At 34.5% G+C, this 16,728-nt stretch overlaps 1 protein-coding gene across 1 annotated transcript in view; it reads right to left on the reverse strand.

Annotated features, from left to right (window-relative positions):
* The window catches only part of LOC145779733 (vasoactive intestinal polypeptide receptor 2-like), a 33,944-nt gene extending 29,245 nt beyond the window's left edge, over positions 1–4,699 (reverse strand). The window contains exon 1 of the mRNA XM_082591372.1: positions 4,646–4,699. Coding sequence (XP_082447498.1) covers positions 4,646–4,699 — 54 coding nt within the window. The remainder of the gene's footprint in view (positions 1–4,645) is intronic.
* Between the last annotated feature and the right edge of the window lie 12,029 nt (positions 4,700–16,728).

Raw genomic sequence — 16,728 nt, forward strand, 5'->3', positions numbered from 1 at the left:
AATTTTCAGTTCAATTTACGTTACAATTACACCATCAAAATTTTTTATTACATTAAAATTGCACTGCTTTGAAATTTTCTAATTACGATTACAATTTTACTTGCTTTCAAATGTAATTAATCGCACGTTTCGATTGCAAAAATTAAATGTTTCAACATTTGTCTTCATCAATTGTTTTTTACAGTTTGATTTTGTCAAACACAAGTAGAAATGCATTTGATAAAGATTCGGTTGCAATGTAGAAGGCCCTTTTGATACTAGCGCTCAACAAAAGTACCGATATCATGCGCGCAAATTATCAAATGTAAATGTAATTTGAACAAAAATTTTTTTGAAAATACAATTACACAATGACAGAAAGTCTCAATAACAATTGCATGGAAATGTGTAATTAATTATATTCCATTACAATTATTGTAATTAATCCAACTCTGGTTTCAACCTGACTTGAAAAACGATGACAGGACGAGCATATTTGTTTAGTTCCGATAACAAAACAATGGTTAGTTACATTGATTTAACATCTGCAGATGTTGAATCACGATAAAAAACGATTGTTTTACTGTCTAGATTGTGTGGTGTTGAGTGGACTGAAAGGTTGCCACATGTGGGAATTTTGGATGTTTGCAGAAAAGTGGAACATTCCTTCAGAAATTGTGGAATTTTTACAGAGAAAGTGATTTTTCGAACCTGTTGTCTTGCGGTTAATGTTTGATCACAATTATGACGCTTTTGTTAATTACGTTAACAGACATCAACGGTGAATATGAAAAGTGTGCAGGGATATGCAAACGTGTTTAAATCATTTAAGGAACAGTATTTTTTTAAGTGACAAACTAAGGTACTTCCCCTAAACCATTTCGATTTTTCCGTTACGAAAGAATTCGCAAAAGATTTACCAGCCATGTCGGCTTCTAAGAAGATACAGTTCTTAGCCACTGAAAACAGCATACATTGCGATGCTGAAAAGCCCACTTATCGCGAGCTGCAATTAGTTGGATACTGTGGCGGAACAATAGTGCCATATAATTTTATATTTAATTTTGGTAAAGAGGTTATTTCTTGAATCATACACAAATACAACCTAGCGGCCATACGGCATTTAACAGAATAGAATAACAGAAAAAATCTATAAATTACGAACGTTTTCGGCCATACTCATGTTAGCCCTTATCAAGTAACAAAATGACTGATACTGTATATAAATTTAGAAAAACATAACTGATCTACATACACCGAATCGAAAATAGAAATGCACAAGAATAAACCGGCAAAGCCAGGCATTTTGTATTTGTTGTAAAAAAGTCTAAGACGAAAAAGATAATTCTAACTGCAATAAGCGACATACTCGCATGCTAATGCAAGGAGAAAGGTGGCAAAACCCTTCGGGATTTAAATACCAAGAACATAAGTTTTATTTGAAGTCCATTGTGACTAGAACGCTATGTTACAGATACGACGCAACAGATAGTAAGACACAACGAAAGACTATATACAATCATCGAGTCAGCTTCTCTCAGCTATCTCACTTTCTCAGCGATCTACCCAGCAAATCAGTTTTCCTTTACGCTTATTCAACGTATGTAGACATCGAATCAGTGTAAAAATGGTGATTTGCTATCTGAGATAACGTGGGACTCTCCCATCGCAACTAAGTGTCTTATCAGAAAACAGACTTGTTTTCTGCAGCGGTGTCGAACCGACGCCGTCTCGGACGTCGCGCAAATGTTCTCACCACATGGGCAGACAGCCAACAAAGTTATTTGAATAGTGCGGCGCATGTTTGTAGCTGCGCAAAGCGACAGATGTCTTTAAATTGCAATAAAGAGCAAAAGTATGAATTTAGTGAAACCGTAGCTTATAATACGTCAAATGAAGTATTTATATTGCTTTAAATGTATAAATAGCGCGAGCATGTTTACACAGAACATTGAAATTTTAATTATTAATGCCAATTAGGCAATAATTTCAAGATCCAAATACACAAAGGCATGCCATACATTGTTTACACACCACCGAAAATGCGGCTGTATGTTTTTCAAGATGTATCATGTTATAAAACGGGTTAAATTTCTGTAAGCGTTGAGTTAAAGTCTATCACGTCACCACTTACGTGACGATTAAAATGGTGCAAGTTTGCGCCCCTACTGCGTTGATGCGTTGATGAAATATAATACGTTTATGCCAGAACAACCAGTTTATGAATTTGCTAAGCTGTCAGCTATTCGAAAGAAGTTGTTTACAGTAAAATTGAAACATATGTCGCTAATTTACAGATAACTGTTAAACTAACTTGGCCTCCATGTTCAATTTCGCCTCTGTGTGTTTTAATTAAAAACCGTTGGTAAAACTTCCTGTTATACAGTAACACATTGACCTGACAAAGGAAAAATTCCTGACTTACAACACAAACAAATTAACAACAAACGTTAAAATAGAGACAATAATCAAGATCATCATCACAGCCCAATAGTATCATCATTACCATGTTTGCTTTAACAAGAAACTTAAAGTAGAACCTAAAATTCTTTGTGTCGATTTACACTGTTACAACAATATACATTACAACAAATAACGGCAGACACCGGTATATATATGTACTTAATGGCATAAAACTATTTTTAGACACAGTGTTTAATAAATTTCCGATTGAGCCATAGAAAGTGACTTGACAAAATCTTTACTTTACTATGTGTTTAGTAGTACGAGTGTACTCAAGAGATGGGTCATTCAGTCGTATTTTTTCCTAACAAAGTACTTTGGATGGTATTTTGATCTCTTGTGAAGCGTATCACTCCTATTTACAACTGGCAAAACCAAGCTATCAACTTTCAGAAAGTAATTGCTTCAAGAGATATACTTTTTCGCGACACACCCACGGAATGACCACACTTCAACCAATAAAAAATAGATGCAAAGAGCATGATTGCTTCAAGAAGAATAGCCACATAAATTGCTGCTGCTCATCATTCTTTTGAAAGAATGTTCCATAACAATTGTCTTATTGCATCTTTAGATATGTGGAACTAAGTAATATTGCATGGTTAGCTTTATACCCCGACAGCAAATCAGTTGTTTTTTACATTGTAAAAGTAAAAAGCAAAAAAAGACTGATTTACTGTCTGGGTATTTACACAAAAATCCAACCAATGCCTTTTATTCTGAATTAATTCAACAATTCATTTGATGAATAGAAAATAAAAGTAGTAACATACTGGTTGTTTTACCACTTCACTGACGTTTCTCGCACCAATGACAATCCTCAGAGAGGATAATGTACATGTACATTTCGTTGGCCAATCAAAACAAAGCGCATGAAAACTTGCACACGTAGAAAGTTTTTTAAAACATAGAGTAACTTTTCCAAAGAAATACAAAGTAGAATAAAAAGTGTTCAATTCAGTGCTTGAAACTTTTTTAGAAGTAGACACAAATCGCAAACGAACAGCTTAAGGAAATATTAAAAGAACATCGTTAGTATCACATTGAACTATGCACGTACAGTAGGTAACAAAGCTTAGCAACTGTACAGTAACAACAAACAAAACGTAACATTATTAATATCATAAATAATTGATTGCGAGACTTAGAAAATCAACAGCGAAATCCAGTAGGCCTACCCTGTTTTTGATACCTTTAGGTTTCTTCGCACTTAAAGGAGATCAAATTTAATAAAGTCGTATTTTGTTGCGAACACATTTGTTTCCATCAAATTGATCTTCTTTTACGTAGTAGTTTTTCATTAATATATTTTCAAACATGTACTCTTATCATAATTTTTCTCGCAGTTGTATAACTTGTCTTTTGCTGGCAACGCAGTTTTTGTTTGGAAACCCTGCTTTAGCGAATCATCCTGTTTTCAAAAGATATCATAAAACAAATTTTGCGGCTGTGTCTTGAAACAAGCCAAGCATTAGCCTACAGTTACCAATTATTTCGTAACGGAGAAGTTTGAAACAATTATGATGGAAAGTTATTGTTCAATATTTTGGTGCCTCTCCAACACAAAAATGATTCAGAAATAATGAAATGTGGGTGTACAGAGAAGCAGTCCACCAAACAAACACGGGTTTTTGGTGAGACTGGACAACGACTCTTTTGCGAATCAAAGACCATGCAAAAAGACAGTTAATTATGCAGAGTCGCTCATGTTCAGAAGGCGTTGTTCCTCAGACAGCAAAATCCGTCATTTTTACATTGATTTAACGTCTGCAGGCTGTAAAAATGACGGATTTTCCTGTCTAGGATCGCTCTTAGGCTTCAATAGTAGAATCTAATCACAACATTATAAATTTTGTGTGTGTCAATTAAAACTCAGCAATCATAATAATGCCCCAAAATTAACTGGATGGAGGACATTCTAGTAAAACATATCAGCGGTTAAACGTAGCGTGAGATTTCACCAAGAATTTAATCAAAAAACAGAATGCGCTCTTTCTTGTAATAGTTTAACATATTTTCATCCCGAAGATCGTTTTTAAATTTAAAATGCCAGTGATTTAGTATTGCTTGATTAAATGTCAACAAACCAAAGTAAAAACCATTATTCAGCTAGTGAAATCCGCTCTTTTTGCATTGATTCATTGTCTGCAGACGTTGAATCAATGTAAAAAGGAGAGATTTACTAAGCTAAGACAACACTCACCTGATCATAAGTTCCCTGTGTAAACCGGTTCATTAGCTCTCTGGCTGACAACATGGTAAAGGTGCGTTTATACTTTTTCTAACTTTAGTATCTTTGTTGGAAGTTTATACTGCTACTAACATGACAGAAAGCTGTAAACTATTAGATCTTAAATCTGCTAAAAACAAAAATTATATATTTGTACAAAACCAAAAACCCTCAATGTGCCATGCGCAATCATTTAGATTTCACAAATTGCTCTTTAATTTTCATTGCTAAATCTATTAAACTTATATTGACATCAAATATGAAAATGTTTTTGGCCTAATGTTGCAATGTGACAAGCTGGCTAAGTTTCTCAAGCAATAGTTGCAACTATTTGCAGTGAGGATGCACATTTTCATGGTGCGCCGAACGTCAGTGATACAATGAAAGCAACTTGAAGGTTTCTGCTTTCACTTTCGCATTCATCAGATGAACGTTGCAACTATTGCTAGAAAAGTTAATAATTCTGATAAAGATCCTAACTTTTCAGTATTTATGCTAAATAAGCCTGGCACTGCGTTTTTACATCTACGTCTAAAATCATGCTCTTGCTGCGCTATTGAAAATCAAGCTGGTATTTAAATTTAATAACAGATTTTAATATGATTTTTTAACTACTATAACTAGTTTGGTTAAGTGACCATGTGTGAATTATCCATATCCAGAGGACACAGAGGAGTTGTATAGTACTTACTACAAGTGGTTAGGCTACATACTGTAACTCACTCATCAGTTTAGCTGAGATAGTTTGTACTTAATTTCCACATAGGAAAGTGTTCATCTGATGTTGCAGCGGCATTGTTGATAATTAGATCAAAGCTTTACATTAGAGCTTACAAAGTGTTCAAATCAAATTTAACACAACTTGGAATAACAATTTCAATCAAAACACAACCATCTCTCAGTCTAAAGAGCGCGGTTTTAAGCAATTTAATGTACTTTAGAGATAATTGAAAAATACCATTTCGTTAATCTAATTCAACTAATGCTTTTTAAGAGCTCCATTGATGTTCACATTCACAAATTACATTAACAGCTGAGAAACATTTTCCACGCTTTGTAGTAAGCAACTTAATGTCTCACATAAAATCACTAGCCTACTTTGCAAGTGCACTGATGATTTCGCTTGAGAAGTCTTCGTTTCTCTATGTCGCCAATAAATTATATGTTTTTACGCAAAGCACTCGGTCAAACAAGAGATGATCACTGCTAGCTTAATATTATATTTGTGGAGCCTATAAGTAGTTTGTCACAAAAGGAGACTTTCTTTCACTGCTCTTTCACATATCCAACCTTCCCTTGTGATTAAGTTACCTTTGAATATCGGCTCAGTGCTTTCAACAGTCTAATACGGGACAACAGATAAAATGAGTCTTTAGATGGCTTCAACCGAGACACAACATATCTATATTTGGTTGTGTTTGCGTATTCGCAAATGCAACCACCACGTAAAAATTGTGCAAACTTTGTGAAAGATTTAGTACAAGTTATAAAAATATTTGTTTTGTCAATAAGGCATAAAAAGGTCAAGACATAGAACTACACAATATGCTGTTTATCATCCAATTCAGTTACTACTCACTAGAAATCTTAACAGCTTGTTTCACCTAAAGATTATCAAAAGGTACTAATTCAAATGCAAATTAATGTAATTTGCTCTGCTTGGCTTTTTTGCTTGGTATTGAGCACTTTTTATAGTATTAATAGCATTTATTGTTCAATATACTGTAGGCTATATATATTTTTAAAGCTAAAAATCTTCAAATATCGCTGTAGTAACTCTGCATTTTTCAAATGTTGCTCTCATGACTCTGTCTCTGATGTTATCTGCAATGTACAACAAGTATCATAAAATAGCGCAATAAAAATAAATAGTTTCAGTACTGAAGCTGTTTGCATAAGCGTTTCAATTAATTGTTTTTCAAAACACGAATTTTGTTTTTGCTACAAGTATTGTATCATTAGTTTTACGTAAATATAAACCTTTGTTGAGACTTGCAACATAGTTTTTTCTGTTTGATCTACATGCATTCTTGGAAGAGACGACAAAAATGTATCTCACTCTGGACAGTAGTCAATTCGTATACTCTAGGCCAGAACTAAAAGAAAGCGAGACTTGAGGTATTGAGTGGAAAAAAAATGTTGCCTTTTTCGTCCAAGTTCACTGCAAAGAGTCCGTAGGGGATTTCAAGGGTTATTTGTTCGGTCTGTGCACCGCGTTGTGGCCGTATATCATTGTCACCTATGGTGGTGAACTGTGACGATCATATTTACCTCAAAACAAAAAACATGATCATAAGCAGAACTTTTATTTGCGTGACCAAATGCAGAAAGAAAAATTGAGATAATTACGTCGATTGAACGTTCAATAACAAAGTATCAATAGAAAACTATCACATTCTATTTGAGAGCGCAAACCCAGAAAGAATTTTTTGCATTACGTTTACATAAGGTAACTTTAAAATGGTATCACCCAGGAAGTCTAACGCACTTCATTAATTCAGCAATAGGACAGGCGGTGGTTGTCTGCATTGTGAAAGCCATCTTTGAACCCGTGTGCCATTAACTGACACGCTGTGTAGCCTACTTCCGTATATGACAATCCGTCGCCATTTAGCCAACAAATCTTTATCTAAATATAGAACGAGACTGTTCCTCGACCATCGGATGTTAAAACCTTCTCGTGTTGAGCTGGTGATTGTAGTAAGGAATATCTACACCTTGCCATTATCAAACCTACAGTATATCAAAAAGTTCTAAACAATAAATACTATCGACACTAGCCTACCAAAAAGACAACAAAATCGCATCTCTTAACCAAATATGAAAACAATTGACAGCGTTACATTATGTTCGTACCTACAAGTTGTTACCTTACATCCACGTGAAATTAATTGAATATTGTTATTTAATTAATTTCACGTGCACTCACAGACCCCTGCAACCTTATCACGGATCCCAAGAGGGCCGTGGACCCCCGGTTGGGAACCACTGCTCTAGACAATAAATACAATCAACACTACAAAAAGAGTGCTCTATACCAAACAGAAAAGTCAAGCAGAGCAAATTATAGCAACTATAATTTGTTACTAATTTCTTAAAAGTCTTAACAGCATGTTTCGCTCTTACTGAGATCCTCAAACAGGTTTTATTCCCATAAAATTAGAAATAGCATTCTATCTGAATAAAAACCTTCTGAGAATCTCAATTTGCTCAAATGATTCTATATTAGCCTAATCAAGTTATATATAAATGTAATGATAGATGGTATTAGTACCAGGAAAAAAAAAGTTTAGTGGAAACTGAAATCCAACAGGATAGCCTGGTTCACCTAAGTATTTTCAGAATAATTCCATTCAAGGTGGAAGTGGGTTTTTTGGGAGCATCGAATAAGCGCATAGCCACCAACGCAGATCTTATTAGAGAATCAAACGAAACAGAGCAAGACAAGGAATCGAACTGAAAACCTTCGTTTTGAAGTGCCATATGTTGTCATTGTATTACGAACCTTCAGTTTGTATTAATTCGATACCTGAAAACTTTAAAGCACCAGCAAAGTAACTGGAGTATTTCGCAAAGTAACTTGAATTTTATGGGCTGTAAATTTGTTAACGTAGGCACCGAGTGTGCAAACTTTGAGTGACTCATTTCTTTTGACATGGAAAGGACAGTGACGTACTTCGTGCGTTGTTATGACAACATTGTGCAATTTCTCCAATCGCTTTTCTTCACAACAACTTTATAATTTTTTTTGCAAAAAATGGGACAAGTAGAAGAAATTACCTACCGGTCAAGGTAAAATGGAAACCCAAACAATCTATACAAGTAAAAAACTTTTGAAGTGAATTGCTATCGAGCACTGCCGCTGCCTAATGAACATCAACTAAACAGCCATTACTTTTATGTTAATTGTATGTAAGTAGGCTAAGTGTTTTATTGACAAAAACAATTCATATTTCATCATTTGTACGTTAAAAGATTATTTTAAGTAGGATCATGTTTTGCCTGCTGCACTGATGCTTGCTGCTACACTCTGCAGTTTGCAGACGTTGAATCAATGTAAAAATGACGGATTTTGCTGTCTGGGTATTGTGGTTTAACAACAAAATCGCCTTCTACGAGATCAGTGTCAAAAACTTCCTTCTCATTCTGAGGCACATGATCTTGTTGACAGCAGCATAGACATGGTTGACACGTTTCTGATGGCGCATGTAAATTTCAAGGGGATTTCTTGTGTGATTGACACCAGGAATAATGGCAATTTTTTTTCAGCTATTTTAGAGTCTTTGTCGGTTTTATGCTGAAAATAAACGCCAGAGAAAATTGTTTCGAAAACAAAATATAAAACCATTAAAGTTTTACTTTTCCTTGACATTTAACTTGAAAAACGATTAAGAATCTTCAATTCCGACTAAGTGCATTCACACTGCATTAAACAAATATTTTAATCACCTCACACACAGTCAGGTGAAGTGTTCGGAAGTTGAGATACCACAGAAATAAGAAGGATGTCTTTCCGACAGAGAGGTCAAACGTCATAATCATGATTGATTGAAATAATGATCTGTTGTTTGGGAAGCAGGCCAGGTCAAACATCGATTAGTTATGATTAGGGCTATTTTTATTTTGACCTAAAAAATATTTTTTTGACTTTATTTTTATCAAATTTTGACTTCATTTTGACCTAACGAAATTGCTTATTTGTAGAGGGCACAATTCTTCCTTGAATTGATAGCAGTTACCCAAACATAATATTGTGTCGATTTCAGACCCAAACATAATATTTTATCGAAAATTCAAGGTGTTTTATGGAATATAAAAAGTGCGTCGTGTTTTTTGGCGATAGGAAAATCTCGACAAATCTGTCTAACTTTTGCTGAAGACGATTTAGCTTGCTTAGGCATTTTTGTATTGCAGAATGTCAGTAGGCTCTTTCTGAAATCCAAACTGTTGATCTTCGAAAAGACTACATTTGTGAAGAGGAAATGTTTTATAAAAATTATTTAAATATGTAACAATGAATAAACAAGGGACAATTTGCGATAAAAGTTACTGCTGATCCAAGTTGGCATTGGAACATACTTCCTGCTTTTATGGGTTAATATAGTTTAATTGTGTCGCAGTTCCTGATTTACAATGCTTCCATGAGGATTTTGACAAAAATTACTCAAGAAACACAAAAAGTTTTTTAAAAGCCATAATTTGACAAATTTTGACTTTATTGTGAATTTTGACTTTATTTTGAACTATAAACTTCTTAAAAACAGTCCCCTAGTTGCTGAAAACAACTTTATTCTTCGATTCGTGGATAAACGAGGTCCTTAAAAAATTTTGACTTTATTGACTTTTGCGGGAGCTAGTTATGATGAAATAGAATTCAGTGTTTGAGAAGTCACAACGGCTGCATCAAAGTACATGCAGTAGCATTGACAGGAAGGCCCAGAGGGTACTTTCGGTAAATTCTCCCGGATGGGGATGATTTTAGGGGCCCGTAATCATTCAAGTGGCCAAGGAAATTGAAGAAACCACTTCGTATCCGTTGGATATGTTGCATTTTCTTAAAAGTGTCTGAATTTGGGACCTGAGTCTCAAGTTACCCTCTCAACGGCCCTAAGTACTTCAATGCCCTCTGCTGCTTCTCTACATACTGTAGCTGCACTGAAGCTGTTTTCCTTGCAAAGCGCTGACAGCAAATATCTAGCAGCTTAATGAAACAAGTGCAACAATCCTAGACCGCAATGTTGCTACAATATCTCCATCTGCATGAAAAAATGGACAACACTGCTTTTTTCTCCTGCATTTTTTTCTTTTTCTTTATGTTTCTGTTTTTTACGTTCAACAAGCTCAAAATCCAATAGGTAACAAATAAAAAAAAATGTCAAAGTCCATGCATTTTTATCAAGTGCGACTCAAGCAGATGTAAACAGTGATGTACGCGCATACAAAAATATTGACGCCGTCAGCGTAAACGCAAACGTTCGAAAAACCATACGCCGTATGCGTCAACGTAACTTGTAAAAAAAGTTGGCGGCGTCAGCGCATACACTAGCGTAAACTCATTTTGTTTGCGAGGTGCCAAACATTCACAAGGTAAAACCACTCGAAACAAACAAGTTTTATTTTGAATTTTCACGAAGAAACATCTGAAAGTGTTCATCTGACATTTTGCTGCGTTTTGGTTTCAATATGTCTTTGCCCATTGAAAACATTCTTTCAACTTTTTCAAAATTTGGAAAGTTTGATAAAAAAAAAATGCAAACAACAACTAAGACATTAAAAAGTATGCGTTGACGCTATGCGCTAAAAAACCGCAAAAACTTTAAGGCGTAGCCTCAAGCGCAAACTATCCAAAAAAATGTGGCCTCGAGCGTTAGCGCAAACAAAAAGTCTACGCCGCAAGTCTGCGGCGTAGAATTTTCGGCGTATACATACATCTCTGGACGTAAACCATACTGATATAAGCAATTTCTAAATTTTGTTTGAAACAGCTCATAAACTCTTTTCAAACACTCTCAACAGATAAAAGTTCACATCTGCAGTTGCAAGTAATTCGAAAAATTATGCGACATAAGTTCAATTCTCGGTGAGAGCGATTAAGCTACGTTGGCTCGTTCCTAATCAGCAGTATTTGCAAGGGGAGTGATTTGGGAGTATTCGCAAAGGAACCGGGCCCAAAATATCCTCTCAACGGCCCAGAAAAATACTGTACAACGAATCAATGATGTCTATCTTTCCTACGCTTTAAAACTCTCTTTGAAGATAAGTCTCTAGTTACTATCAATAGCAGCTCCCCCATGTTAAATTACAGCACAAAGGTCAAGAAAAAGGAAGAGCTTAACTTCAAAAAGATGAAATCTATTTTTATTCGTTTCCAACTAATCCAAAAAAATGCATCCGTCTCAGAAGTACTCACATAACTAAGTACAGACATGTGGTACCTGAGGGATTTACTCCGATAAAATATCATGAAAGTAGGTAAATGATACTTTTATTTTGAAATATGATATGCTCAATTTCATGTTGTGATTGATCATACCTTATTGAAGGCTTAAACATAACATCAAAACATGTTAAGAATTTTTTTCAGGATTAACATGTTTTATGTTTCGTATCATAGTTCAAAGGTCTTTATCAAAAACAAGCTGTGAGAACATTGCGAATCATTTCGATGTGTTTCATTGTTCCATAATTTTAATGTAATAGAAGCTTAAACAGACTTAAAAAGTAACTTTCATGACAAACGTTCTGAGATACCAAAGGCTGCATTTTGTTATATGTTTCAATTTTCAGCAGACAAAATTTCGAAGTTTGCTATGTTATTTTTTTCACGTTCCTACGCTGTTCCTGGTTAATATTTTATCTTTTTTGAGAAGCAATTTTCAATAAAAAGCATTTTATTTTGACATTCGCAAGAGAAACCATAAAAGAATTATTCACCAAAAAAATCACATCAACTTTTGTCACATTGCAATGGATCTTACTTGACAAAATATACACCACATCAATAACACTTGGAGACCTGGGTTTGAATCTAGCTTTAGGCAAGTTGATGGTGTTTAGCTTTTATCAAAGAAAAATGCTACAAAAGACTATATTTTCACTGAAAGGTAAAATATGTATGTTTAAAATTTTTTCAAGACTCCAACCCACCAAACTACTGTCCAGTGAAGTTGAAAATTAACCTTATAACTGCTCGCTCGGGAAGTTATTAACATCTTAAGTCAAGCGCGTAACTTGCTTCCGAACGAGGAGCAATTCGTGATCTCCAGACGACTTTCAAAAGAGGCTTTGTAGTATAATAATATTGCCGATAACTCCATTTGGAAAAAGCAATCCCGTTTCAAGTGGTCATGATAGTATTTGGTAGTCTGTGACCCTTGAGTAAAGCAGACATCTGAATGACACGGACATAAATCAGTCTTTTTCCTAATGCTTTAATGACAGTGTAAGTAAGCTTTCTTCTATTTTTAATACTTATTTGATGGAAAATGTCTAAAATAAATCACCGTTTAAAGAAAAGCTCCCATTAAGTTGTATAAGTTACAGAAAGAATTTGAAAAATGTTGCACGGTAAATATCTGCACAATAGTCAGATAATTCCAAATATGACCCCGAAAATGTATCGAAGTTATTTTAAAATTCGAGTAATGATAAACGTTCATAAGTTGATTTTGAAAGGCGAAATATTTAGTCGTAGTTTGCAGGAACCACTAAAAAGAATAAAATCAGCAATACTTGCTGCCACCTTGTTTAGTAAATAACAACCAAAAACTTTAAACAAGTTAACAACTGACAGGTGATTCAGCATCTTCAAGAAACTTATTGTTGTTATGGAAAAAGTGGACTTTTCTATTTTTTGCATCAAACTTTATAGAAAATCTAGCAAGGAATTTTACCTAAATATTATACAATACTTGACAATATCATTTCCCAAATAGTTAAAGCAGCATTTTTCATCAATAAGCTAATAACAAGCAACAAGTTAATTCAAGGTAAAAACTATCGATCATCCACCAGATCATGCACGATCGCATGTGGTGCTGAAACGTCCGAAACATAAAACCGAAAATCGGATTATTTCAATACCTGTCATCTTTGGACTGTCACACAAATATGTTTTCTATTTTCCAATCGATTTAGTGGATAGATGTCATTAGCTATCCAAGAGTAGGAAAAAAAATGACAGACGCGGCATTGAAAATTAAAATATTGAGATTATTGCTTGCCAAAGCTTTTTACGGAACTGCTGTAATTATATAAACGACAAATGTACTAATTTACGTATAGATGTTATTGTTATGATTGATATAATATTGGCAATTAAAAGCTGAAATGACGACATAATATGTGTGCAAATGAACAAAAAAAATTAAAAAATTTGTGACTAATAAATTAAGAAGTAATTTAATAATGACTTGAGCAGTGCGAAGCAAAAACGACCTAGTTTTTACGTTGAAATCAAATAAATTCACATCAACCCAATAACAAAAAAAAAAAAAAACATATAACAAAATAAACAACAGAATTTGCCGGCACGTAACTAAAATCTGCAGCAATCAAATAAATTTAAATAAATGTCAGAGTTGCAGTTTTTCTCATGCATGTGCATATCTGCAGCTTTGTGCAATTTACATCTATCAAGAAGATGAGGAAACTACTGACATTAGAGATAAATAAACTTGGAGATAAATTAAAAAACTGTTAAACTTGATCACGTTACTCGGCTTCGTATGCCTATGGTTCAATAAATTAAAAAGATGCAAATCCGCTCATCGAAATTTGACACTTTATTTAGACAACTTTGACCACGACCACCAACACGCAGTATTATTTCCAATTTAATTTTACAGGATATTGGCAAAACTTGAAAGGTTCGAGAACAGCAAGTAATAGCAACAGCCGGATAATGATTAATCTGATGATTGTGGCATAAGACTGGCCATTAGCGTCAATTTAGTGATATGAAAACTCCTAAGAACATTAATTTTTTCAAGCAAAGAAAATTCCTTCCAACTCCGGCTATTTATACACAAGAAGTTTAACAACGAATAATTCTTCACTCTATTTATAAAGTTTGGACTTTAAACAACTTTTATGTTCCGTTTTATACTTATCCAATATTTAAGTTCTAAAAACACTTCAAGATAAGTTTAAATATTCTCGATAATACCTATAGCACCTGCTTTCCCACAACAATACCGCACGTTGAAGGGCGCAGCAGGTGATGATTGATTTCGTGCGGTAATTGATGATCTCATAATCCTCTTCACGACAAACTTATTTTTCACGCTCTTTCATTGCACCCACTCACCCACTCGCTCTTTCATTGCATTCACTCGCTTTGAATGAGGATTGCATTAGCTAGTGACTTTTTAACTTCAGTATCTCCATTTACGGAACTATAACTTCTTGCTAACCTCTATAAGTATTATTTTTCACTTGCATACCAGTAGGCTATACGAAAAAGGAATTATCTGCAAATGTCTTTGTAAAAAGTACCGTCGTTTCTTGGCTGAAATTGAACCAAAGTTCTTTTATCAGTCAGTTTCACGATCTATTGCTTTCACACTTGCGCTATCCAGTGGTAAGTAGAAGGAAACGCCCTTTTTTTGGCCAATACAAATAAACTTTTCTTATCTATTTCATACCATCACAGCAATGTGAAGTCCTCTTTCATTTCGGTATGTGCTCGGTCATTGAAACGTCAGATTTCCAATTCTTCATTATAAAATGTTTAAATTGCTGCTAAAATTATTTATGCTCTTCGCCTGGTGTAGATAGATCACGAACATGGAGATAGCAACTTACATAAACTGATAAAATGATTGAGGAGGTTTAAAAAGCAACGCAGCAATTCAGTGATAACAATTTCTCTCAAATACACATTTTTATTACCACAGCAGCAACAATGCCATTGAAACCAATGCATCTATTATTGGTTAGATGTTCTGCGCAGCTAAGAAATCAAGTTTTTCAATTTCAAACATAGTCGTGACAAACACAATACTTTTTTACTAGCTAAAGAAACCGTAAATCAACTTTTACCCTGGTTACCAAGTTCATCTTGTACTTTAATTACAAAGTCTAAAATCAATCAAATTGCGATAACAAATAAGTTATATTGTCTTCTGGACAACAAGTACAACAAATATCAATGTTATGATAATAATAATAGTACCATAACTATAATACAATTAACAGCATATAAGTACTAAGTAATGTAAATAATATACAAAATATATTTATATAATAGTATGTAAATTATAATATAACATAACCACGACCTAAAAAGTTAGCCCTACTACTCATAATATACCGTATTCCAGATAACAACACTTTTTTGTTCATCGGTCGTTTCGTGTTTCTTAATTCCTCATTCAAGTTAAATTTACTACGATACAACAATAAAACATAAAACTTTTTTATAGCTTGCATAGAAAACAATATTTTACCACCTGACGTAACCTGCACGTCAGGAGAATATCTCACAACTTCTAGTAATGTTTCAAAGTTTTTAACATTTGTAGCCTCGTCACTGATTTTCTAACTAGCCTACTGTATGCAGGGCCGGATTTAGCTGATGGGGGGCCCGGGGTACTTTTAGATCGGGGGGCCTCCCTGCAAAAAAATTTTTCGCGTCTACGGCGCGAAAAACTGCCTCTGCGTCTACAGTAGCATCAATCCAGCACTGCACAGCATTTTGCAGAAACTTCAAAGGCTGAAAGGAAGAAAAAAATAACACATAACACAACATTTTTTCCTCGTAGGAGGGCCCTTCAAAAGTCGGGGGGCCCGAGGCACCTGCCCCCTCTGCCCCCCCTAAATCCGGGCCTGGCTGTATGAAAATTAGTTTTTTGCGTCTCACAAAACTTCTTACTACTATCTCTGCTAAACGCTATCGACACTGGGATCATATCAAAACAAATTCTGTTTATAAAAAAAAAATGCTACCTCGATGAGAAATGTTGTAGATTTAAATTCTCCCGAGCGAGAGAATTCAAAGATCTCAAACAAAGTTCTTGCAAAGATGTGGCTGTGTTTGATCAGTTGCAATCAAACGTTCCCTTGCTTTTTCTGATTCTGATCATTCATTGGCTTGGACAACGCACCAAGACCGATCAACATTGAAACTGTCTGCTGTGCGTTTGTTGTTTTACCAATAAACATTTGAAAACTTCTCTTATTCTTTTTTCTACGTTTTCTAAATTTTTAAATTTTTCTAAATTGTTGCCACCGTGCCAAACTTCTAACTATTCTGTTTCTGTCTCAAACACGTCATAACGCTCGCGTTTTATCGCTTCTACCTTTTTCTTGACGTCTGCTACGTTTGACATAATTTGTTCTTGGTTGTGATGGTCAGAAATAATCATAAAAAAAAAAACTGAACTGAACTTTGTCTGCTGCTCAATTTTTAGAAATAAATATTAATTGAAACATTTCCCTTTGCAAAAGTTGCTCTACTGCGAGCATGTCCTAACGAGTCTGCGATGCAAAAATTAAGTTGCAAAATAGCTTTTTGTCTATCGGCGTGTGCAAAAATTCACAGTATACCTCCAATT

Source organism: Aplidium turbinatum, chromosome 11, assembly GCF_918807975.1.
Source record: "Aplidium turbinatum chromosome 11, kaAplTurb1.1, whole genome shotgun sequence".
Taxonomy (NCBI): domain Eukaryota; kingdom Metazoa; phylum Chordata; class Ascidiacea; order Aplousobranchia; family Polyclinidae; genus Aplidium; species Aplidium turbinatum.